The 24,584-nt window shown below is 45.4% G+C and overlaps 1 protein-coding gene across 2 annotated transcripts in view; it reads right to left on the bottom strand.

The window, feature by feature from the left end:
- Window positions 1-23,661, bottom strand: part of LOC119394196 (transmembrane protein 161B) — a 32,683-nt gene extending 9,022 nt beyond the window's left edge. The window contains exons 1-10 of one of the 2 annotated variants that reach the window (XM_037661470.2): window positions 23,385-23,660; window positions 23,116-23,216; window positions 22,137-22,235; window positions 20,131-20,397; window positions 15,657-15,811; window positions 13,387-13,447; window positions 8,506-8,649; window positions 7,399-7,512; window positions 6,244-6,418; window positions 2,653-2,749 (exon numbers count right to left, since the gene is read on the bottom strand). In XM_037661470.2, the coding sequence (XP_037517398.1) occupies window positions 2,653-2,749; window positions 6,244-6,418; window positions 7,399-7,512; window positions 8,506-8,649; window positions 13,387-13,447; window positions 15,657-15,811; window positions 20,131-20,397; window positions 22,137-22,235; window positions 23,116-23,216; window positions 23,385-23,387 (1,216 nt within the window). In that variant the 5' untranslated portion in view covers window positions 23,388-23,660. Of the gene's footprint in view, window positions 1-2,652; window positions 2,750-6,243; window positions 6,419-7,398; window positions 7,513-8,505; window positions 8,650-13,386; window positions 13,448-15,656; window positions 15,812-20,130; window positions 20,398-22,136; window positions 22,236-23,115; window positions 23,217-23,384 lie in introns of both variants that reach the window. The other variant, XM_037661471.2, reaches the window with a different exon arrangement.
- Window positions 23,662-24,584: the final 923 nt, after the last annotated feature.

The raw sequence follows: 24,584 nt of genomic DNA, 5'->3' as shown, positions 1-24,584 counted from the left end.
GTACGGCTCCTCTAGCTTGATCGTTGCTGGTGCTTTTGTGCTGACTTCGCGTGTGACCGCACTCTCCGCCGATGGCAACACCGGCGAAGCGGCCCAAGTACGAGGCCAAGGACTTCACCATCAAAGTAGAAATTTTGCGTGCTCTGAATAATGGGCTCTCCCGACAAGAAGTGATGAACAGTGATGAAAGGGGATCCTTGTATCGGCGGCAAAAGAAGCAAGGAACGAGTAACCGTACTTTTAGCCGCCAACGTGACGGGAACAGAGCGCTTGCCGCTTCTCGTTATCGGAAAGGTTCAAAAGCCCTGTAAATATACGCATCACTCTATGAGACTGGGCGCTAGTTATTTCGGACAGATTTGACCGCAAATTGGATAATTTGGCGACTTTCGGGCTGCTGGCAAGCTCGAAAACGAAAAAAGAACAATTCGGAACAAAAGTGAAGCTCAAACAATCTTCCCGTGGATTACCATGCCAACCGAAAAGCATGGATGACGGGTGAAACTTTTGCGGACACTGCAGACGTCATGCGAGCTGCTGAGCGACTTGAAGGGCTCAGAAAAATTTGCACGCAGGCCCTTTCCTCAGAGCATAGTTGAAGTGTTCACAGAGAAGCGAAGTATGGCAAGCGAATGAGAAGGCCATGCGAACGAGACCTTATAATAATATTGTATTGCACTCATGTGAAACTTAAGCGTCTTCCAAGTGTTTTCACAAATTTCTTTGCTTTCCACAGCAGAGAAGTACTACTACAGTTGAACCCCTTTAGAAGAGACACTAGTGGGCCTACATCGAAATAGGGGTTGGTCAGAAAATGAGAGTGTGGTACCCTGCTTATAACAGACACCTCGTAAAGCGACAAGAACTGCTCCCCGGAGCGTGTCTCCATAAAGGGGTTACACTGTAGTACCACTAGTAGTGGCTCATGTGATCACGATCGTGAGACTTAAATGGGCCAAAACGTGGAAAGCCTAAATTGCTGCATGTATAAATAAGCACAACTGCAAGATATCACTACATAGTGTTCTAGCTGCAGCACATGAAAACTCATTGGTAAGTGCACTACTTGTTTGGATATACTTTCTGGCTGCACCTGTGAAAACAGAATAGCGTACAAGTGTAAATAAAACACACACACACACACACACACACACACACAGTTCTTGACCATGTTTCATACACACTTGGATGACTGACTCCACTGATTTAAAACAACCAAAAGTTAAGCAGGGTGGTAAATAAAGGCCAGCGAGACATCACACATTCTAACTCCAAGTGCAGACATTGAAGCTTTTCCACCTTTAGCAAGAATGTATTAAAAGGTTAATTAATGAACGAGCTTAATACTTATTACTAGAGCTGTGCGAATAGCAAAACTTTGGGTGCAAAGTGAATTCAAATACTTAAGTGTGAGTGCGAATCGAATCGAATATTTTTCGAATATTTTTCGAATATTTCTCGAATATTTCTAGAATATTTTTCGAATACTTCGAAGTGAAATTGCAGAACAAAAAGTTAGAGAGGATTGCTAAGCATATTCTTATGAGATAGCAACATGAAAGTGTTTCTTTTCGCTAGGTTGATGAAGCACTGGCAGGGTGGTGTTTCATAGTTGTCTTATTAAGAATGAGGCAACGTAGAGGCCGAATTCTATTCATGTACATGATTTGGTGCAACCAATGTGTTGCCGACAACACTTTACACGTAATAGGCAAAGATGCCATTTCCTCAGCCTCTCCTCTTTCAACTTCTGTGGAAGCCCAACTGATGTGGCAGACAAGAGTGTGCTCCCTTCAAGTTCGGAGTTCCAAATCTGCCTCTTAGACGTCGATATATAAGAACATCTGAAATTTTGGAGGCTAAAAAGCTTTGGCTTCCAATTTTTCGGACTCCCTGCCCAAATTTCAGGTCCAAAACAACATTAATTGAGCCCCCACCTCTGCCACATCTTTCATCTCCATGTTGGAACCAGCGTTTTCTTGAATTAATACATTTGCGACCGTAACGGAGCTTGAAAGGCAGCTTTGCCGCAATACGGGAGTGTGATGAGGCGAAGCATAATGAAAATCTAGGGACCACTTCCAATCTGACGTTGACTCTCTCTTGGCAAAGTTCGACCGTAACGGAGCTTGAAAGGCAGCTTTGCCGCAATACCGGGGTGTGAAGAGGTGAAGAATATTAATCTAGGGACCAGTTCCAATCGGACGTTGTGTCTTGGCAAAGTTCGACCGCACGGATCTTGAAAGGCAGCTTTGCCGCAATACGAGTGTAATGAGGTGAAGCATATTAAAAATTTGTAGGGGTCACTTTCAATCGGACGTTGACCGTATTAGTTTTTGAGAAGTTCGAATAGTAAAATTCCAGTGCGAATCGAATCGAATAGCAAATACTAGTCGAAAAATATTCGAAATTTTGAATATTCGCACACCCCTACTTATTACATATCCTTAATCTTATGCTCAGCCACCATTAAACGACCCTTTAACAACAGAAATTGTGACAAAGGGCAGAAGACTTTGAAACTGCATTTGTAGGCAAATTTCAAATGATTTAAAGTTCCTATGATGACGAAACAACGCATACAAGTTCACTGCGTTCCCACAACAAAAACATCTGGTGCTACAGTGGGGTGGTACAGACCAGGCCACTTACCTAAAGTTTTCAGCAGGAGAGCTGTAAATGCACACGTGAGCAATGGTGTGATGTACTGCAGGGCTACTACACACAAGTAGTAGAAGACACGAACAACCTGAGAAAACACAAACGTGGGTAGGATAAAAGAAACAGGAAGTTAGATAAAAGTGCGAGTCTGCTCATGCTCTTCCCATCGAAATCTCATTATGTTCATCATATCTCACTGTGTAGCATAATGTCACATGGTAGTGACGGTGAAGATGGCTGCAGCCACGTTTGTAGGGATGAAACTCTTGATTGGGCTAATTAACTAAGTAACTCAAAGTACAAGCAATGCACGCTGTACACTGATAGTAGCAGCGATTACAGTCGTTGGTCGTTGCTAATCTGATCATCAGTGAAACCTGTCATCTTTTATAAACAATTGATCCGAAATTCTACTGTTATCATCGTTTCTTGCACTGGCTCTAGAATGAACTCGACTGCTCGTGTCATGAGCGCAATCTTGTCGAAATAGTCTGAAATAATTGAGACGCTTCGCAAACATAGTGGCGCGGCCTGCGCCGAGTGGTGTTAACAGTTTTTGTGGGTGAAACACAAAAATGAAGAAATAAATGCTCGCGGCAGGACGTACAGGTGCCCCACTAAGTAAACGGAACGCACGAGCGCTAGCCAATCTACACATCCCGGCACTAGCAGCAGTTCCACAAGCTATGTAGCATGTGCGAAGAAAATCTGTGATGCCTTTCAAAATGCTTCAATCCTGCCCGACTAACGGCTCAGCCAAAGAAGTGCTTGATGCAGCAGTTGACACTAAGTAAACCTTTACACACTGGCAGCAACAATCTATTTTAATAGTGTTGACAGAAACACCATAGTTGCCCGAGTCGTGATACGATGATTCTTGCTGACTTCCACGCAAGTAAATTCAGATAAAAAGAAAAAATTTTGCAAATCGATTGCCTTTGCTCTGAAATTGTCAAACTGTGGCCAGCACGGCATTTATTGCATTCCCAAAGAAACAAGCATTGGGCAGTGACGGGCACCGCATGCATTTCAAGCAAACGCTTTTGGTAAGAACTGCTCGCTGCTTATAAAGAGTTGTGGCAAGCTCAAAAACCTCCCCTTGCATTGACCGTTGGGGGAAGAGCTCCTCTGCCGGAGCCCCCGATAAGGCAGCAGGCAAAACCATCTTGCATGGCCACCGTAATTTATGTTTGCACATGCTCTGCAGTGTGCACTGCTGCCATTAGTACATGGAGATGTGGTTCGGTGACCGCTCAATTGGGAGTCCTGTTTATTTTCTGGGGCACCTGTACGTACTAATCAACACTGTGTCCATGCAATCACACAGTATCAGTTCAACAGTTTACTTGTGTTTTGTGTACAGGGTCGCATATTTCGACATAAACAGGCTTGTCGATGATCTCCACTGGTAGATTATGCACTTATGTGCCACAACAGCTGGATGAAGAAAAGAATCTTTAACAATGAAGCTGTTCTTAGTCGAGGCTTCCCCGTCAGTTGATGGCGTAGCACTCGTCACGTGGCCTTGCGGTGTGGCAAGAGTGGGACTTTATAGAAAGTGGAAGGGCTGCGCTGCGCCAAGATGGGCAAGGCTCGGCGGAAAGGTGAACCAATGAGAGGTGCACAAGAATTGGTGAGGGTGAGGCTCGGTGGAAAGGGTGAACCAATGAGAGGAGCACAAAGATAGGTGAGGGTGAGCCTGACGAAAGGGGGTGTCAGCTTCGCTGTTTTGACAGGGTGCGCGAAGTGGAGCTGGTCGCCTTTTTTTGTTTTCAAGGAACTCGTTTCTTTGTTAGACACAATCAAATGAATCCAACAGACAATTATTCCATGGAAAGCATAAGGGCCATTAATGACATAAACTGAAATTAATTGAAGGGCACGAAAAATCACCGTGTCCGTCGGTGGGATCTGAACTCACAACCTTTATATTACACGTCCCATGCTTCACCAAGTGGGCTACGATGGAAGGTGCAGCTCAAGTGGTAGTACGGCACGTGCCACCCAGTGCTGTCTCACGTGAATGAAAGTAGGAAAAAACTAAACAATAAGCAGACGACTGTTGATAGAGACTGACAGTACTAAGTTACTTTTTACATTTTTATGAAGTGAGAAACATGTACATTTTTTATTTATGAAATACGAAATGAATATAAGTACAGTAAAACCTTGTTGACACTAGAACACTGCACGGAGTCGGCCCGGTAAGGAATTGTCGGATCGGGCCCGTGAGCTTCAGGCTCGGGCGAGAGTCAGGTTTTTCATAGGCCCGGGCCTCATAAAGGTCGGTAATATGCGCGAGTATGCTATATATAACAGCGTGAAACTACCTGATATAAATCCCTGCCCTTGCATAATTTTGAGTTAGACTCTTTTGTGTATCTTGTAAAAATTGTACGCCTTCACTGGTCAGTAATACTGTTCAACGTGTCGCCATGAGGCACAATGAGACAGTCTGCGCTAAACAAATCCACGAACCGGTAACCAGTGTGGCGAACCGTGGTTCGCAAGCTGCCCCCTCTGGTCCCCACTACCCGACTTTGAGCCCCAGTTATTTTTAACAGCCGAGTATCGCTTCTATGTCGTACGTTCTATGCCGTACATGAGCGGTGCTTAATGCTTAATACCCTAGATGAAACAAGAATAGCAAGGGCCTAAGTTCATTCATTTTACAAAAACCATCACTAGACCCGGGCCCACGCCTGGAAAAATCGACCCATGCCTAACTCCAACTCTAACTTATATCGTCGACTGAAAAGTTGACACCGTCGATTGGAATGAAGCCTAATCAAGCAATAAGACATGTCTAACCCATGTGAAATGTCATTTCACATGAGCATTGGCCAGTGATGGTGATCACCAATTTATATAAACTTTATCAAACTACTATAAATGTACACCCCGTTTATTGACCTAACTTGTCCGCTGTATGCTGCAATTGTTCTTTGAAATTGAATATTAAGGGGCTAGCACTGTGTACATGAGACAGCCAGCCATTTCTTCACTTATATTGTCCTGCAACTATTTCACAAATGTGTTACGGGCGTAATAGCCCGAGGATATATAAAATACCAGTGTAAATCAGGACACCATCACACAAGTTCTCACACATGTCTCCAGAACATATTACGCGTGTGGTATCTTCACAATAACAGAATTAGGCAATCCCCTTTTATTCTTGTGAAACTGTCAACTCTAATGCTCAAGGACCTATAGCTGTTTTAACCAGGCCAGGTCGGGCAAGGCCCAAACCTTTCGGGCCCAGGCCGGGTACGAGCCATGTTTGACAACACTGGGCAGGGCTTGGGTGGGCTGGAGTATGACACTTCCGGGCCCGGGCAGCACCTGGGCCGGAAATATTGGCCCATGCAGTGCTCTAGTTGATACGTTCCCATTTCATATGATTTCCCAGTGCCAATGTTTGCGGTATTGTTATCAAGTGTAATTGCGCGACGCTTTAGTGAATTGGGATTGTATGTTTTTCAGGATGGTATGTAATTTCCTGCTTTCATTTTTTTTTTCTCGAAAACATACGAACAAGGTTCTACTGCATATCTACTGCACACCGTATGTCCTGTTTACCTTGCGCTGAAGGTCAATGTTGCTGATGTTTCCAGCTTCCTTGCGAAGCTCAGCCATCTTTTCAGGGGCCAGATTCAAATAGGACTGCAGGTACCGTGGCATCAGGCAGAGCCGCAGCACCACAACAGCCAGCACTAGCACGATGCGGCTTGTCTCAAATGCCTCCCCACTGATTCTGCATCAATGAAGTCTCCAATTAGGCTGGAGTTTGGATGGCAGAACTTATCTTGGTGCCATCATTTCTGTGTCACACCTTGCCTATGATGTGTTCATGCGTGAAGGCACCACACCTGTACAGTTTCACGAAAGTGATGTTGATATGTCACATCTGTGACGTGAATTCTCAGTCATATTGACTTCAACATATGAAGCAGTACCATTACAAGCATGCTTAGACGATGCAAGAGCTGTATAAAATGGATGGATGAAAAACTTTATTATAGTCCTTCAGGGCGCACTCCCGAGTTCACTGCTCAAGTTACGTACACTAGCTGTATAATGTATGAAAAGACCCCATTAACATACAATCTGATTTTGACATATACAATGAAAATGCCTCCGGATAACAATACCAACATGTAGGATTTTCAACAAATAAATTTACAAGAAAAACTAAAGTACGTGGTTACTGCTGTTATTGGTAGTGACAGCTGAAAACTTTATAATAATAATAATATCTGGGGTTTACCATCCCAAAACCATGATATGATTATGAGGGACGCCGTAGTGGTGGGCTCCGGAAATTTTGACCACCTGGGGTTCTTTAACGTGCACCTAAATCTAAGTACACGGGCCTCAAACATTTTGCCTCCATCAAAAATGCAGCTGCGGCGGCTGGGATTCGATCCCATGACCTTTGGGTCAGCAGTCGAGCGCCATAACCACTAGACCACCATGGCAGGGCTGCTGAAAACTTCATGTTGCTGGGCTAAAAGACAGACTAATTTAGCCATTACCCATGATCTCATGATCTAACGATAAACTATCCACAGTCATACGCGAGTTGTTGTTTTTTTCGTCAATAATTATGATATTTGTGATGTGTTACATGGATTGCCACATAGTTCTACTGATCAGTGTCTAGCACGTGACTGAATTAACTAAATTTGAAAAACTTGGAAATGAAGCTGTTGCCATTAACGCACAGCCACTTACAGATTCCCCTTCATGCCCGGGAAAGATCTCTCGGTGAAATATTCGCGGGCAAGAGGCTTCACCCACAGCAGCACCACAAAGAGAGGCGAGACAAAGCTCATGTGAAGCAACAACCTGCAATCAGACAAAACCAAAAGAAAATAATCGGCAGAATTCACAACTTCTCCGGCTGCGAACATGTAAATGATTGCGCACAAGAGCCAAGACTAATTTCCTTGGTGTACTTAGAAAGTCACGACTCCTTGGCAATCCATAAAGACAATGGGCAAAAAATAATGTCACAAGAACTTTCAAGTCAGAAGCATGACTGCAAGAATACACACACTACATGCCACGATTTCCGAGGCAGCAAGAACAGTGAAGCGAGTGAGTTTTCTCTGGTAATTTTTGCACAAAACTTTATGCTGTGTCCAGCTCCATGCTACCCACTATGAGACGTAAGCATGAATCACAGTGCCAGTGGTGTAGTCAAATTGAGTTCCAACAACGACCTCACAGTTATTTATTCACATAAGGGGATGGATAGATGGATGCAGCAAACACACTATTACGTTCTTAACTTCTGCTGTTAAAAAAATAAAAAAGAAACTAAAGAGAAAGAAATGTTTGCAATGGACTGCAATGCAGCCACACTTACATGGCTCAAGCTGGGAAAAAAAAAAAAGAAAAGAAGAACATGAGATAATGCTTGTTTATTAAACCTATCAGTGCAAGCTATTACAGACACCTGTTAATCGAGCAAAACGAAAGGTTATTGTTCTCGTTCAGCACCTTCAAAGTGAAATAAGTAATCTTATCAATTGTGGTATCCAGATTATTAATCACTTATTCCATCTTTCTCACTCTACAGTGCAGTATGTCATTTAAAATGTTTGTATTGATGCACTCTGAATCTTTATTCCAGACATACATATAAATGCATGGCTGAGGAGAAGAGAAAAAAAGCCACTCAATTACGAGTTCGTGGTGCTCACCTCTCTCTGTTTAGTGTATTTAGCAGAGGCTGAACAGCACTTATTCCAGGCATTATTACATACACCGTGTTTTTGCTCTGTGCCAGAGAGCTGGTCACTGAGCATGCTTATGTTGCCAAGCTGGCAAGCTCACCTGAGGAAATGCTGCCCTTCACAATACTTAAAGGAGTCCCAATGCATGCGGGCATAACGGAGGCCAGGGAATGTGAAGAAAGCCCCCACAAGGCCACACCACACGGCTAGTGAGAACTTGAACATCAGCTGAGATGTAGGACCACTGGGAAGCAGAAGCAAACACCTCGTTGGTTCACAGACAGTGGGTACCCATAGGGCTACTTAAATATCTTCACTAGCATGCACTCATAGCTGAGGCAGGTGACCTTTTAAAAATGGTCGTCCCGATTTCACAACACACTGGTTCCAGGCTTCACGATCGACATAGGTCACTTAGTGAGAGAAAGCTGAATTCTGAAATCAAGTGTCACTGCTTTGCTGTCACTTTTGAGCATGTAGAAAAACAGTGTGAAACAGGGCGTCAAACTAAATCTGAATCCAACAAAAATACCATGCCCACACCGGAATTTTGGCAGGAAGCAATCCCCGAACACAAACCGATGTTCATGGAATGTTGACAGAAAAGAATTGAACCTGAGACAGATAAAAATATATTATTGGTAGTTGGTGCAAAACAAACCGGTTCAAAAGGTAATGCACATGTATCCAACATACACGAAGAGTCTTGTTGAACAGACTCTACAAAACTTTTTACTTTATTTCATTTCATTCAATATTCAATGGTCACGTTTTCCTAAGATTCATATTTCACTCGCCTCCAACTGGTAAGAGTTTTAATTAATTAAACTTGATAAACTTAGAAATAAACCTGTCTTAATTAATGAACAACCACTTAAAGGTTTCCCTTCATGCCTAAAGAGCACCCTCAAACATCTGTATAAGTTTCTACTGTTTTACCCATTTGTCGTGAGCTGCGTTAGAGGCTCGGCGATCTGTGAAAAGCCTTTGACAAAGCGTCTGTAATAGGCGCACAAGCCGAGAAATCGGCGCACGGCCTTCTTGTCGGTGGGTGGCGGGAAAGCGTCGATGGCAGCTGTTTTCTGCGAGTCTGGGCGCACTCCAGTCTTGCTGATCATGTGACCCAAAAACAAGAGCTCCTCGTACGTGAAGCGGCACTTTTCTGGCTTCAGGGTGAGCCCGGAGTTCTTGTTTGCTTCAAGTACGGATTCAAGGCGCTGGAGGTGTTCGTGGAAGTTCGAGGAAAACAGAACGACGTCGTCCAAGTAAACAAGGCAAGTTTGCCACTTCAAGCCAGCTAGTACTGTATCCATGACTCGTTGGAAAGTCGCAGATGCCGAGCAAAGACCGAAAGGCATGACCTTGAACTCGAACAGGCCGTCCGGTGTTATGAAGGCAGTCTTTCCTCGGTCTCTCTCGTCGACTTCGATTTGCCAGTAGCCGGTCTTGAGGTCCATTGAAGAAAAGTAATTCGCGTTGTGGAGTCGATCTAGGGCATCGTCTATACGTGGAAGAGGGTATACGTCTTTTTTCGTGATTTTGTTCAGGCGACGATAATCAACGCAGAAACGTAGGGTCCCATCCTTCTTCCTCACTAACACCACAGGTGACGCCCACGGACTCCCGGACGGCTGGATGATGTCGTCGCATAGCATTTCGTCGACCTGTTTCTTGACGGCCTCGCGTTCTCGCGTCGAAACTCGGTACGGGCTCTGACGGATTGGTCGGGCGCTTTCTTCTGTTATGATGCGATGTTTCACGACTGGGGTCTGTCGAATGCTTGTTGACGACGAGAAGCAGTCCTTGTATCGCAGAAGCAGGGTTTTGAGCTAGTCTTGCTTGACCTTCGGAAGGCTCGGGTTGACGTCAGAATCTGCTTCGGGACCTCGATTCGTCGAAGCAGGTTCGGCCACATCGAAGAGGGTGAAAGCACTGCTGGCGGCCACACATTCTTCGATGTAGGCGACCATCGTACCAATGTTGAGGTGCCTATATTCGTGGCTGAAGTTTGTCAGCACTACCTTTGCTTTACCGTCACGCAGCTCGGTTATTCCTCTTGCGACGCAAATTTGACGGTTCAGGAGTAGGTGCTGATTGCCCTCGATGACGCCTTCAAGGTTCGCAGGTTTTTCGGTGCCGACGAAAATAATGACGCTAGAGCGCGGCGGAATGGTCACCTGCTCTTCTATCACATTCAATGAATGGTTCCCTGGCGCAGTGTGGGGCGAGAGCGCTTTGTCTGAGGTCAGTGTTATAGACTCAGACTTCAGGTCGATGACGACGCCGTGGTCACTTAAGAAGTCCATTCCAAGTGTCACCTCCCTGGAGCAGTTTTGTAGGATTACAAAGCTCACAGGATAAGTCCGGTTATTGATGGTGACTCTCGCCGTGCAGACACCAATCGGCGTTATCAGGTGGTCTCCAGCTGTCCGGATTTTGGGTCCACTCCAAGCGGTCTTTACTTTCTTCAGCCTGGTGGCAAATGGCCCACTGACGACAGAATAGTCGGCCCCAGTGTCGACGAGAGCGGTGATGTTGTGGCCGTCAATGATAACGTCGAAGTCGCTAGTCCGTCGCCTTGCGTTGCGGTTAGGTTGCGGCGTCGGATCACGGCTGCGTCGATTTGTTGCGGTGCTTCCATGGTGCGTCGTCAGGTCTTCTTCGTTTCGCGAGGTTTCGTCGGCAGGGCTTCGTCTGCTTCGCGACGTGTTCTGCAGGTCTCGTCGCGTTGGCGTCGTCGGCGGCCGCGGAGGATCTTCGGCATTTCGTCGTACAGCAATCGCACCTCCATCGGTTGCTGCCCTTAGTTTCTCGGATACGGGCTAGGCGACCGGCCCCGGTTTGGGCCAGTGTACTGCCGGCGGTGCGGTGACATGTAGCAGCCAGGCGACGGCGAGCAGGAAGGTTGTCGTTCTTGCCACTGTGTTCCGGTGAGGTAGTCGTCGATGTCGCGAGGCCGTTCACCTGGCTGCGGGCACGGCGCATTGACGACAAATGCGCGTAGTCCCATCTGTCGGTACTGGCAGCGGCGGTACGTGTGGCCGGCCCCCCCGCAGTGGTAGCAGAGCGGGCGGTTGTCAGGGGCGCGCCAAACGTCGGTCTTCCTCGGCATGTATCGCTGGCCGGCTGGCGGGTGATATGACGACGGAGGTGGTGGTGGTGCCTCGCAGCGGAACTGCTGGGTCGGCGTGGCGTCTTGACGTGGTCGAGGAGGGGGGGCGTTGCGTCGGGCAGCAGCTGCATAGCTCATTGCTTGCAGGTGCGGCTGCGCTGACTCAGGGATGCCCAGCGACTGCTGGATTTCCTGTCGGACGATGTCTGCGATCGAGGCATCTTGAGCCTGGCACAACGAGAATATTCGACGAAGTTCTTCGCGCACTATGGCCCTTATGGTCTCCCGCAGATTGTCGGAGCCGATAGCTTGAACCGCTGCGCTGTCTTGGATCAGGCGGCAGTTGTATTGCCTCATGCGCATTTCCAACGTGCTCTCGATTGTTGTGGCCTCGGAGACAAATTCCTCGACTGTGTTGGGTGGGCTCCGCATGAGCCCAGCGAAGAGGAAGAGCTCTTGCCTTACTCCTCGCATGAGGAAACGGAGCTTCTTCTCCTCGGTCATGTTAGGGTCGTTGTGACGGAAGAGTCTGGTCATTTCTTCCGCAAAGATTGTCACTTTTTCGTTTGGGAGCTGGACCCGTGTCTCCAGTAATGCGGCGGCCCTTTTTTTTTCACACGACGCTTGTGAAAGCTGCGAGGAAGGTGGTCCGGAAGATGTCTCACGTTGTCAGGGTAGACTCCCTGTTCTCGAACGACGTCCTGGCGCTGTCTTCCAAAGCGAAGTACACGTAGCATAACTTGTCGCTGAGGTCCCAGTTGTTGAAGGCCGCAGTCCTATCGTACGACTCGAGCCACTTTTCTGGGTCCTCACATGATGATCCCCGAAAGATCGGCGGCTCCCTTTGTTGCTGCATCACGATCGCGGGCGGTGGCGCAGTGGCTGTCATCGTTGCCGCAGTCGTGGTCCTGGCCTTGGTCTTCCGAGTCTTGTTGGGTAGAGGCCCGTACTCCGGTGCTAGACCTTGTTGCCTACGGCTAGCTCGCTGGTCGTGGTCGGCGTCGATGTCTTCTCCGTGCTGTGGGCTGGGTTCACAGCTTGACGGGGGTGTCCGGAACATGAACGAACGGCACCTCCACCAGATGTCACATGTTCGTGACGTCGACGAAGGCAGCAGTCAGCACGTCCGAGATGAAACTTTTTATTAGGCCGAACTTGTGGCCGCGAAACTGAAAGTCAAGCTACAGCAATACACTGATAGCGGCGAACAGAGCGTCGACCGTCGTTCAACTGACAAGCGGTGAAGCGTGACGGTATTTATACATGTGTCGTCGAATATTCCAGCGTTATCGCTGGTTTCCGTGCAAACTCTAGAATAAGCTCGAGTGTGCGCGTCTTGCGTGCAATCTTAACAAAACGATCTACAATAATCGGGAAGCTTCTCGAACAATGAGGCGCGGTTTGCGCTGAGCGTTGCTGACAGTCTTTGTGGGCGAAAACCGAACACAGCAAAAGTGACAATAAGAAATGCACGTGGCAGTATCATAAGCTATTTTGGTCACACAAAGAACATTTGTGCGGCGTGCACAGATGCAGATTGGGATCGATCTAATTCCTCAATCCCAATTGGCTCCCTTCGGCAAATCACACATATGAAGGAGCTGGTTACAACCAAAAAGTTCTAAAATTCTAATCGGGTCCCCCACAATCAAAAGTGCCCTTGTGACACATGTATACAAAGAAAGAGTATTTCTTTCATCCATTCATTACCAAAGCAAGCAGCCTAACCAGGGCTGATGACAATATTTAATTTCCAGTAAAAAAAAAACGCACATGAACACCTGTCCTCGATGACAGTATCTGCGCTACCCAGACTACGAGCTGCGACTGGCAATCGCTCGGTTGAAACTGGAACGAAGGCTAGCTCACCTTGAACTCAAACCTTGCGTTTGAAGAAACTGGTGCGAACTCTCGTTGAAACTTCTATATGCTGCAGGGAAAAAAAAAGAACACTAGATAGATTCAGCAGTTGAAACGATCATTGCTCATTTGTACAAATAAATGGGCAACAAAAGAGCACAGCAAAGTACAGATGGTCATAGAACAAGTATGATCTTTTGTTTTATCGCCGGTAGTACTGTATTAGTGCCCATTTATATTATCGGAAGTTGTACAACCTATTTTATGTGTTTCTCACTCATAAAATGATGACATGTGGTAAGCAGGGAGATTGGGAAAATATTTCGCTATGTTTTGATTTGACACTAGACACATGGTGAAACTTGTGACACACAAAAAAAAGACACGGACAAAGAAAGTGACGACAGGACGAGCGCACCATCCTTTCGTCACTTTCTTTTTCCGTGTCTTTTTTGTGCGCCACAAGTTTCACCGTGTATCACCACTAACAAGCCCATTCTTACGCCCTTGATACTGGAGTTGGTCCCAAAATGGCAGGCCTGGAGATGGTAATATTGATGGACAATTAATCAATTAACAGATGAAAAGCATCCCCCACAAAACGATTAATCATCATCGACCTCCCCTTTTCGTTTGATTGGTGAAACATGTTAGATTAAATCGCTTTCCCCAATAGTGCCAGAAGAAATTATCAAATTGTATTAGAATGGCAGAGCATGAGAGCCAGCTGTACGGATACAATGAGCAAGAGCGACCGTCAATTGTTTTACCAGACTTTAATCGTCATGAAAGCTCATTTTTCAGAAGCATCCAGGCGAGCTCCACAGCTAAAGGTAAAATCAGCAGCTTGAAAAGGCTGCATAATTAATCGTTAATAATAAAGAGAATTAATCGAGCATCCTTCATCCCTAGCTGAACTGGCATCACCAACATTACTGTGACATCATTGCCGCATGGCCATATTTGCTGACTTTGTGTAGCTATGGCGCTGCTCATGAAAAAAAAATTTGCCACACACATTTGATCTAGCTGCACATGCATCCGGCAACCACAGTGCAAAACTGGTTTGTAGGATAAATCGTAATAAGGTATGAAAGCTCACTCTGGTGCTTGCAAATACCAAATTTGCGTAATTCTAATGCACACTTTTTTTCACTAAATGTAGCCCTCAAATTCGTGCGCATGTTACAATCGGGCTTAAAAGTGAAATCAGCATAAAGTTTTTTCGTTTTGTTTTTCAATTTTGCTAATGTAAAATTACCTGTGCTTTACAATCGGAGGTGCACTAGAATTGCACAAATATGGTATTTTTTTTGTCCACACACATGCACATAATTTACTGCATCACCAAAGTACTACTCTATTGCTCACATATAGGTTGTCGCATAAATATGCATACAATAAGAGCTGCAGCCAAATACTTACAAGCGACTATCGGGAAACTAAAAAATGGCGGGAAGGAGAAGATGGAAGCTTGCAATGAAAAAATCCGTAAACAGGGGATGAGTGCTCGAGCCGACGTTTCGACGAGTGGACTTGTCAACTCCAAAAAATACCAAGTTCCAGCCTTGAAGAAGACAAGTCCACTTGTCGAAATGTCGGCTCGAGCACCCACCCCTGTTTACGGATTTTATCGGGAAACTATACTCGGGGACAACTTTCTGTGGCAATGAAGGGAAAGCTACGGAGCCACAATGCACGTATCCTACCACTAATTAATGTAGTCGCACAATTGCGTCCGTATTTTCTGCGTGAGATATATAAAATACTCCTTCATTTTCTACATGTAGCTTTTTGAGACGGAACGCAGTGGATACAAGCGAGATACATCTGTATTTCTTTTACTTTATGCGTTGTCACTTTGCGTTCTTGAGTGCTTGAAAAAGTCGGGCCTTTTACCTATACCTTAGATGCTAAGCAGCGCTTGCGTCGAAATGCAACGCTAGCCATCGCTTTCCGCGGCGTTACGAGACGCGCGCCAGAGCGGACTACTTGGCGTAGCAGTACATGTGCAGACGCTTTGCCCCCATAGCTTTCCCTTCATTGCCACGGAAAGTTGTCCCAGAGTATAGAACCCCGAAAAATGCAACAGAGCAGTTCGCTTCTCTTTCTTTTTTTTTTTTTGATAATTATGGAATGGTCTGCATTTCATAAACTCAAGTTACAATTCACAACAGCCTCGTAAGTTTCTGCAACTGTTCCACGATGCAAAGGCTGCATGGAGCATAGAAAACAAGCAAGGAAAAAAGGAAGAGACAAAGGGAGCGACGGTTACGAACCATCACGGAGACCAAACTCAAGGAAGTCTTCGTCAGCAATCAATGCCACCATGGCGAGGACGAAAAAGGTGAACCCTGAGACGAGGCAGAGCGAGCGTTCCCCAATGGGCTCCTCACCACGGAAATAGAGGGCTGTCAGTGAGAAGAGGACCTTGCTGCAGGGGAACCACACGTCAAGGACACCACAGTCAGGCAAGGAGGGCGAGTTAAAAGTTAAATTAAATTCTGGGGATTTACATGCCAAAACTATGGTACAATCATGAGGTAGGCCTTAGCGAGGCACTACAGCCGAACTTTGACCCCCTTGCTTTCTTTAATGTGCACCGTTCTTTAATGTAATGTTTAGCGCTCGGGCGTTCTTGCATTGTGCCCTCATTGAAATGCAACCACCGTGACTGGGTATCAAACCCATGCCTTCAAGTTCAAGCAGCTTGACACCTTACCTGCCAAGCTACCATGGGAAGTTAGGGGGCCATGTGGATGTAGCGCGTGCCTATAACTAGAGCAGTGCGAATAGCAAAATTTTGGGTGCGAAGCGAATTCGAATAATAAAGATTGAGTGCGAATCGAATCGAATAATTTCGAATAATTTTCGAATATTTCTCAAACATTTTTCGAATAATTCGAAGTGAAATTACAGAAAAAGTTGCAGAGAATCCTTAAGTATGTTCTTGTGAGATAGCAACATGAAAGTGTTTCTTTTCGCCAGGTTGATGAAGCGCTGGTGGGGTCATATTTTATAGTTGTCTTTCTTATCAAGAATGAGGCAATGTAGAGGCCGAATTGTATTTATGTATAGTCGGGTACAACTTTAGAAAAAAGCGGCATTTGCACCTCAAAGGCGGATGCACACGCGCTTCCACCAATGGGCGCGCGCTCTAGACTGACGTCATGAGCCGGACGGCCGGTGCCTCCGCTCAAGGAGAAGAAGCGGGACTATTTCTTTGCCGCGGAGGCAATCGGCTGCCGCGCTTCTGTCATATGGGCGGGGCCTCTCCTTTTTTCTAAAGTTGTACCCGACTATACATGATTTGGTGCAACCAAAGTGTTGCCGACAACACTTTACACGTGATAGGCAGAGATGCCATTTCCTCAGCCTCTCCTTCTCTTTCAACTTCTTTGGAAGGCCAACTGATGTGGCGGACAAGGGTGTGCTCCCTTCAAGTCCGGAGTTCCAAGTCTGTCTCGTAGACGTCGATATATAAGAACATCTGAAATTTTGGATGCTAAAAAGCTTCGGCGTCCGATTTTTCGGACTTCCTGCCCAAATTTCAGGTCCAAAACAGCATTAATTGAGCCCCCAACTCTGCCACATCTTTCATCTCCATATTGGAACCAGCGTTTTCTTGAGTTAATACATTTGCGACCGTAGCGGAGCTTGAAAGGCAGCTTTGCCGCAATACGGGGGTGTGATGAGGTGAAGCATATTGAAAATCTAGGGACCACTTCCAAATGGACGTTGACTGTCTCTTGGCTAAGTTCGACCGTAACGGACCTTGAAAGGCAGCTTTGCCGCAATACGGGGGTGTGAGGAGGTGAAGCATATTGAAAATCTAGGGACCCCTTCCAATCAGACGTTCACTGTCTCTTGCCCAAGTTCGACCGTAACGGAGCTTGAAAGGCAGCTTTGCCGCAATACGAGAGTGTAATGAGGTGAAGCATATTAAAAATTTGAAAGGGTCACTTTCAACCGGACGTTGACTGCATTTGTCTTTGGGAAGTTCGAATAGTTCGAATAGTAAAATTTCAGTGCGAATCGAATCGAATAGCAAACACTATTCGAAAAATATTCGAAATTTCGAATATTCGCACACCCCTACCTATAACCAATCCGTAAAAAGAGTTCCAGGATTAAGTGCTAGTTTACCATTGTCAGTTAGCATTAATCCATTATTTCATTGTGCATACATTCATTTGTGCATTTAACTCACCCCTCAGGGCTTGGAGGGCATTACAAATTAGTGAAGGTGTACATCAAGGGAAGCAGTAAACACAACGTTTATGTCCCGGATATAATGACAACTGCACGAATGGGGTAAGATATGAAGTAGGTCAAGAGAGGACAGGCTGGATTGATTTACTGAATGGGTGCTGAATTTGTGCGGTTTAACCTCGTATAACTAAATCATGCTTATCTCGAAACCTCTTTTCCATCGCTCCACAGTGTTGAGCACAGCGCTCTCTCTCAACTAAGGAAGATGCTATGCCTCTCGGTACAGTAATTGCCAGGTTTTATTAATTAAAAGCAGAGACCATTTCTGTGGAAAGGCGGCACTGCCATCCACTTTCTTGAGTGAAAGTGGAGTGCTGAATCAAGTAACATGCTAGAATAAGGTGTTAAATGTCTGGAGTTAATGCTAGGGCTATTGGAAAAGCCATTGTGCAGTAATCTTGACTAATTTCAATGTTGTTGTGCTTTTTAATGCACAATGACACATAAGTAAATGTGCAAACCTACATTCTCCTAATATGAATGCGACTACTATGGCTAGGAATCAACCTAGCTGTAGTATAGCTAGCCATATAATGCCACAGCCACTGAGCCACCGCTGTTGCTGGTAAGGCGGGTTTAAAAAAGAAACCCAAGAAAAGCATTCATGACATTTTATGACAGGACATCAATGACTGAGTCACCAGCTTCATATTACGTTCAATCCAATCCCGGGATTTCTTTAAGCCCTGCTCTACATCACAAGCTCTTCGGGTGTCACGTGTGCATTTGTGTATACAATGTGTTTTTTGCCAGTTGTGGCTATTCGGCGAAAGCAATGGAAAAGCAACAGACATCAAACTTTGGGCAGATTACGCCCCCTCAGTACTCAATTTGTAATCAATTCATGAGCAGCATGCTGCTTATCGTTAAGCATGACTCTTTTTCCAAAGGAGTTCACGGAATGTTCGATGGGAGATGGCGGGATGTTCAACACCATGTTTGACGGGATGTTCGATGTGCCACTACTGAAAGCATTGACCATAGAATAAGTTTTACAGCGAAAGCTGTTATGAGATCACAAGGGCCGTTTTTGGTGCCATAGTTGTCCGCCGCCGCCGCCGGTGTCCGTAACCACTATCGCTCGAAATTAGAAAAAAAATCAAATAAGAAAAAATTTCCGGGTTGTAACGAGGTTCGAACCTGGGCCCTCTGAGTGGGAGCCCAGTGTTCTACCGCACTGCCATGCCGGTGCTTGAAACTGCTTTGAAAAGAGACCCTATACAGGCTTCATCTCGGGACAAAACCACATTAACATATGTAATGTAGTGTGTTAGAAGAGTAAAATAACAGCCAGGCATCACACAAAACCAAATTCTGTAACCAGGCGTTATACAATGCGAATTGCGCAACGAGTGGGCTGTTGAATGCTTCCAACCCATTACAAAGGTCTCTGCCATATGTCTTAGTCGTCGTCAGCCACAGCATCAGCAAAGTGCACATAATTACTTACAGGTGTTTATCGGGTACCACAGTTCTCCACGGAATGACGAAAACTTGCATAGTGGCTGCTTCCCTAGTTCACAAAAATTATGATTTATAGCGTAGTGGGTTCCTCGCTAGTGCACTTCTATTGGTTGCCAAGGAAGCCCATAAGGCTCCCATGGTCCATTTCCTCAAGGTCTCAATAAAGTTAATCTTCTCCCTCTCTCTTTGTCAAGTTAACGTGCGTTATAAAGCACGGTGGCAGAGTTAAATAAGGACCTGGCGTCACACAATGCAAATTATGTAACTACGGCAGTCATAATTCTTCATTGTCATCAACCGTCGCTTTAACAAAGTGCACATAACACCTTACAGACGGTGCCTCGCTTCTCCGCAGAATGACGAATAATGTCGGGGTGGGCGCTTCCCAGCTTCACAAAAATTTTTATTTGTGGCGTAGAGGGTACGTTGCTAGTGTACTTGTATTAGTAGCCACAAGAGTGCTACGCTTTCTGCGCAGGCTTGGCGTTTTTTTAATTTTTCATAATGCTTGCTGTAAATGAGTAACTTGTTCAATTCAATTCTTTTAAATCAAAAATGCATTATATCAAAATGCGTAATAAATGCAATGTGTACATACTTAGTTACTCTGTTATTATCATGGTTCACTAAAATACGTACGGTAGTCACGGATTGAAAGGCGAAAATTTAGGGCTACACAATTCACATACTTTCATTTCTAGCATCTACAGTTTGTGTCATAGCAGCGTAATTTTGACCCAAATACTTACATCAGAACCAACATCACCTTCAGAGGCCAGGTTTGCAGCAACATGATGCAGTTATCATGAGCGATTGCTCACAGCAGTCGTTACACTAACGAAAACAATGTTGCGTTGCAATCTGGGAGTAAAGTACATAGAAACATCCTGCCACCTTATCTTTCTCGCAACGAAGTGTCCAGCACCTCAAAATAATTTATTTTATCAACGGTTCATCATAACTCACACCCAAAGGAGTTAACGTACAACATAGGCTTTCTGAATGCAGCAAGGATACATGGCAAAGCCCAGCACCAACAAGCACCACACCAGGCTGAGGTTGATCTCTTCGCGACCGGGAAAGTAGTAGCGGTAGGCCTCCGTGACGGCATACACCAAGACGGCGTGCAGGGCGAAATCCATCAGCCACTGGTAGTCGGTGTAGAAACGGAGCTGCAGTGCTTCATCGGCCGTGATCGGTGCCGCTTGCAACACCACGGGCACGCTTTTTGGCACCAGAAACTCCTCGTAGTCCTTGCCATCATCCAAGGAGCCATTGCGGTTTCTGCAGCATTTAGAAACAGAAAGGTAACAATGGCGGTGACTTTCAGAATGGCTAGCACGACACTTGCAACAATGATTTCAAGGGTCCTACAATCAACACCTTGTATTTGCGAGGCATACATTTTGCCCTGTGCAAAATGAAAAAAATAATAATCTTACCCTTACCACCGCTGTGGCGCTGCTAAAATGGTGCAAAAAAAGATAATAAATGACAGCATTGTATCGCCTGGATCACTTAGCACAGTTATTTGTCTAGTTCTCAAGAAAGAAAAAAAAGTACGCAAGTTCGTCTTTATCTCGCCCTTTGCGATGACCGAACCACCCATCCCAACCCCCAGAACCATATCTCACACATCAAGCAGTGGAAACAGATCACTAAGATTGTGCTTTGCTGCACAGCAAATGATGACGGTGACTGCGTGATGTCATAGCCACCATGTTTCAGATGTCACTTAGGCTTAAGTTAAAGGGGCCCTGCAACACTTTTCCACTTAACCATTGAATGGCTTGAATAAAGGAGTCTATTGCCTCGTGAATCGATCGCCGCAAAAATGTTGAGAAGCCGTCAAGTACAAGCCGAGTTACAGAGATTTGTCGCACGCTGTAGTTGCTTTCTGTCTTATCTCGTCCCGACGAGCGTGCTGGAACCTAAGCAGGGAGGGGTGGCACCAGCATGAAGCCCCACCACATCTCAACTGAAAGCCAGAAGAAATTAAGAGTGAAAAAATTATGTTTTCGTGCTTTTTCCCAGTTCACCAATTAAGCAGTGTCATTCATATAAGCGTTAGCGGATGCATTGTTTGCATAGCTAACTTGTCAACCTTGTTTTTGCTTTTCTGAAGGTCCCCATCAGGCATTTGGTTTGCACACGAGCTAAGTGAGGCAGTCGAAGAAAGTCTTCAGTGGGCTCAGTACATGTCCCAACCTTGCCTCAATGTTGACTCATCATTTTTATACATACATACCGTCAAACCGTGACATGAGGTACATGGATATATCAAATTATTGGTTATAGCAATAAATCGTAGAATATTATCACTGAAAGCAATGTGTAACGAAAACACGCTTATAAAAGCTACAGGATATTGATTCAGTGTCAGATATGGCTTTTTTACAAAAAGGGCCAACTCTACTGGCTAGCATACTGCTGCTAGTTAATCAATTACTCACAGACACAGAAGGAGAATGTTGCCACAAACAACAAATCTGAAAAAGTAACCACCAATGAGCATTCCTGACTGGCACTAAATCTCTTGATGTCATTACATAATCAAAACATGTACATTGAGAGCAACTAAATGGCCTGAACCTGCTAAAACATGTTTGAAATGACATGGAAACAAACTAAAAAGAATGTCCGATTCTCTTTTGTTTCTCTACATTTTCAGACTAAACGAGCTAACTAAACATGCTTCAGATGACGCTGCAGCACTTGGTAATAAAATTAAGAATGTAACATTATGCACCAATCTCGCATCTCTTACTTGTATCCCCGTATCCCTCTTGCGTGCAAGCCATTTTCACACATTTTGCCTACAAGCACTCTACTATTGCACAGTCCTTCGGTCTCAATTATTGTTCAGTCAAGTTCTCCGTATTTGTAGGAGTATTTATTTGCACACAACCTGTGAATGACGATGCTGCCTTTAAAAGCTTGCACGCTAGTAATAGGGCAATAAAATATTGTTTTCTTTACTGGCATGCGAAGAAAGGCAAATATAAACAAGAACGATTGCATACCTCCACTTTTCTCTTCGGCCTTTTCCCTTGAAAGACTTTCCCGAAATTCCAGCAAGTGACTTGAGTTCTTCGTCCGACGGGTGAAGATACCGTATCAGTCTGCACCAGAGTAATATTCAGCCGTGAATTTGTGCTACGCCAGAAAGTTTCTGGAAAACACAAAACTAGAAAGAGTTTCAAATTCCTTACCAAGACGAACGTGCGGCCAAGAACCAAGGAATGAACTTGGCAAACCCGTTCGTACAGTGCACATGCTGTGCGCAGTCTAGCCTGCCAGCACAAACTGCGATACAGTTTGCTGTCGCATTCACAAATGGGCCTCGACTCCATTTCAGTATGGATCAGAGCACTCCTCAAGTGGAGTGAATATTTTGACAATTTCTGCATGAAGGAGTTGCTTGAAAAACACCCTTTGCATCAGCTACATTTAGTTCTGGAAGGATTATATAGGGAATGACCTGCACGTATCACGCTTGTACTTGTATGTGCCATGTAATCAATTTTGACTGTCGAATGCTTTTTATTTTTCTGCCATGCATGTAGCATGTATGTACTACGTTGGGCCTCAGGCGCACTCAAGCCACAGTTTTGTAGCTTTTGGTCTGTGATCCTTTCTCCTTTGTTGTATGGGAAAAATTAAGCCAACTTTATTATTATTAGAATTACTAAGAAGCAATATTTCAGTACACCAAGAGGTTTCGTTGAGGAATGGTAACACCGCCTTGGACTTTCCGCAGTCGAAGCAGTGTCAAGCGGGAAAGCTCTGTGGAATGTAGAAGGTCATGTGCGTGCCTCATTTCTGCGGCACCCTGAAAACCTTTTGAGTAGGACAGGGCTATAATAAGAATTATAAGCGGCGTGCAGTCTGTCTATATAAATCGTACTTTCGCAGCTACACGCAGCTTCCAGGTTTCACATGTCTTGAGGCAAACATTCGCGATGCAGAGCCGCAAGTTGATCAGAACATCGTGTCTCTCACCTTTTACAGATGATCCAGCGAGATATCGAGTATTGCGGCGACAGCTTTTGTAGAACGCTGGCCATTATCATCGTAATCACGATCTGGACGCCGAAGAGTGCCTGAAAACAGATTTTCACTTTGCAATCGTAAGCTTGTAATCGTAAGCTTCAAGCCGTTACCGTACTGCGCCTCTCTTGAGACGCTCAATGTGCGATTTAATGGCAAAAAACGACTTCATTAAACGTTGTCACAGGAGAAACTAATTGGGAAAAAAAGAAACTACTTACCATGTTTCTTGTCCCAAGGCGGAGGGCAGGTCGAAACAACGTTGGGTCGAAGCTAACCGCACTTCACACGATCATAATTCGCTTGAGTTGCTGCAAGAAACGCGTAAGTGGATGACACTCCACTTTGTTGGCACGATTGAAATTTGCTCTGTTGTAGCGAGGACTTTTTTTCAGGACGCACTCGCATGCAAATTACATGAACGAAAGCTAAGCATGGTCCCGTACGCACGGCAAAACACCTTCCATCCCCTTTTGGCAGCAGACCGCTTCCGAGAGGTTACCGACACCGGCTTTTTCAAGGTGGGCGCAAGATAAAGCCACGAATGAAAAAGCCTCTATTTTTACAAGAAAACAAGGTACTTAAGTGCACGTGCATCAGGCAGTCACGAATTTATCAACTGCGTAGTGATTAAACTCACACCTTAGGTGATAGTAATCTCCGAGTCTTAGTTACAGATCTTAAAGGCTATGCTTACGTGCCCTGCAAATAACAAAAAAAGGCAGTGTCTCGTACGCCCAGGGCGCACGAGACAAAATGTGGCAAAAGCGTTCGGCGCACCCATATAGCCGCTTAAAACTGGCTTGACTTGGCTTGAAGCGTATAAGTAGGTGGCGGCAAAGTAGCTCGGCTGGAAATTTTTTTAGGCGGCTTAGGTAGTGTGGTTACCGTAGAGTTTCTCACTAACTTGTGAAAACTCTATGGTAGCTTGTTCTCCGTGGTGGATGTTGGTTATGACCGTGAGCTGTGTGCGTTAGCGAGAACCGCCTCTGCCCGTGGGGACGTGGTCGATGTGGTCGCGTTGTGTAAGAGTAGAAGGTGATTCATATGCAAGTCGTTGTGCCTTTGTTACTTCCTGCGATGTCGTCGTGTTCAGTAGACGCTTTTATGAGCGGAGGGACCTTCTCCGCGGTGCTTATATTAGGTAACGCCCAACGTTACTTGTTGGTAACGTCAATATCCCGAAGTGTTGGCCGATTGATAATGAGCTGTGCGAACATGAAATAAAAGCCATGTGTTATGCGATTTTGCGTGGATGTGTGGTAAGTGCGTGTGTTGCGTGATCGAGGATCGATCGCTATCAGTTGGACCGTCATTTGGGCGAATTTGTCTTGCGTAACTGCGCGCGACCGATATGGAATGCGCAAGTTGGCAGCGACGGTATATGAACAGGCGTTCGCCCGACGTTATTGACCGAGTGG

The sequence above is a fragment of the Rhipicephalus sanguineus genome, chromosome 5 (genome assembly GCF_013339695.2).
Source record: "Rhipicephalus sanguineus isolate Rsan-2018 chromosome 5, BIME_Rsan_1.4, whole genome shotgun sequence".
NCBI classification, from domain to species: domain Eukaryota; kingdom Metazoa; phylum Arthropoda; class Arachnida; order Ixodida; family Ixodidae; genus Rhipicephalus; species Rhipicephalus sanguineus.
This window is presented reverse-complemented; position numbering and strand designations above follow the sequence as displayed.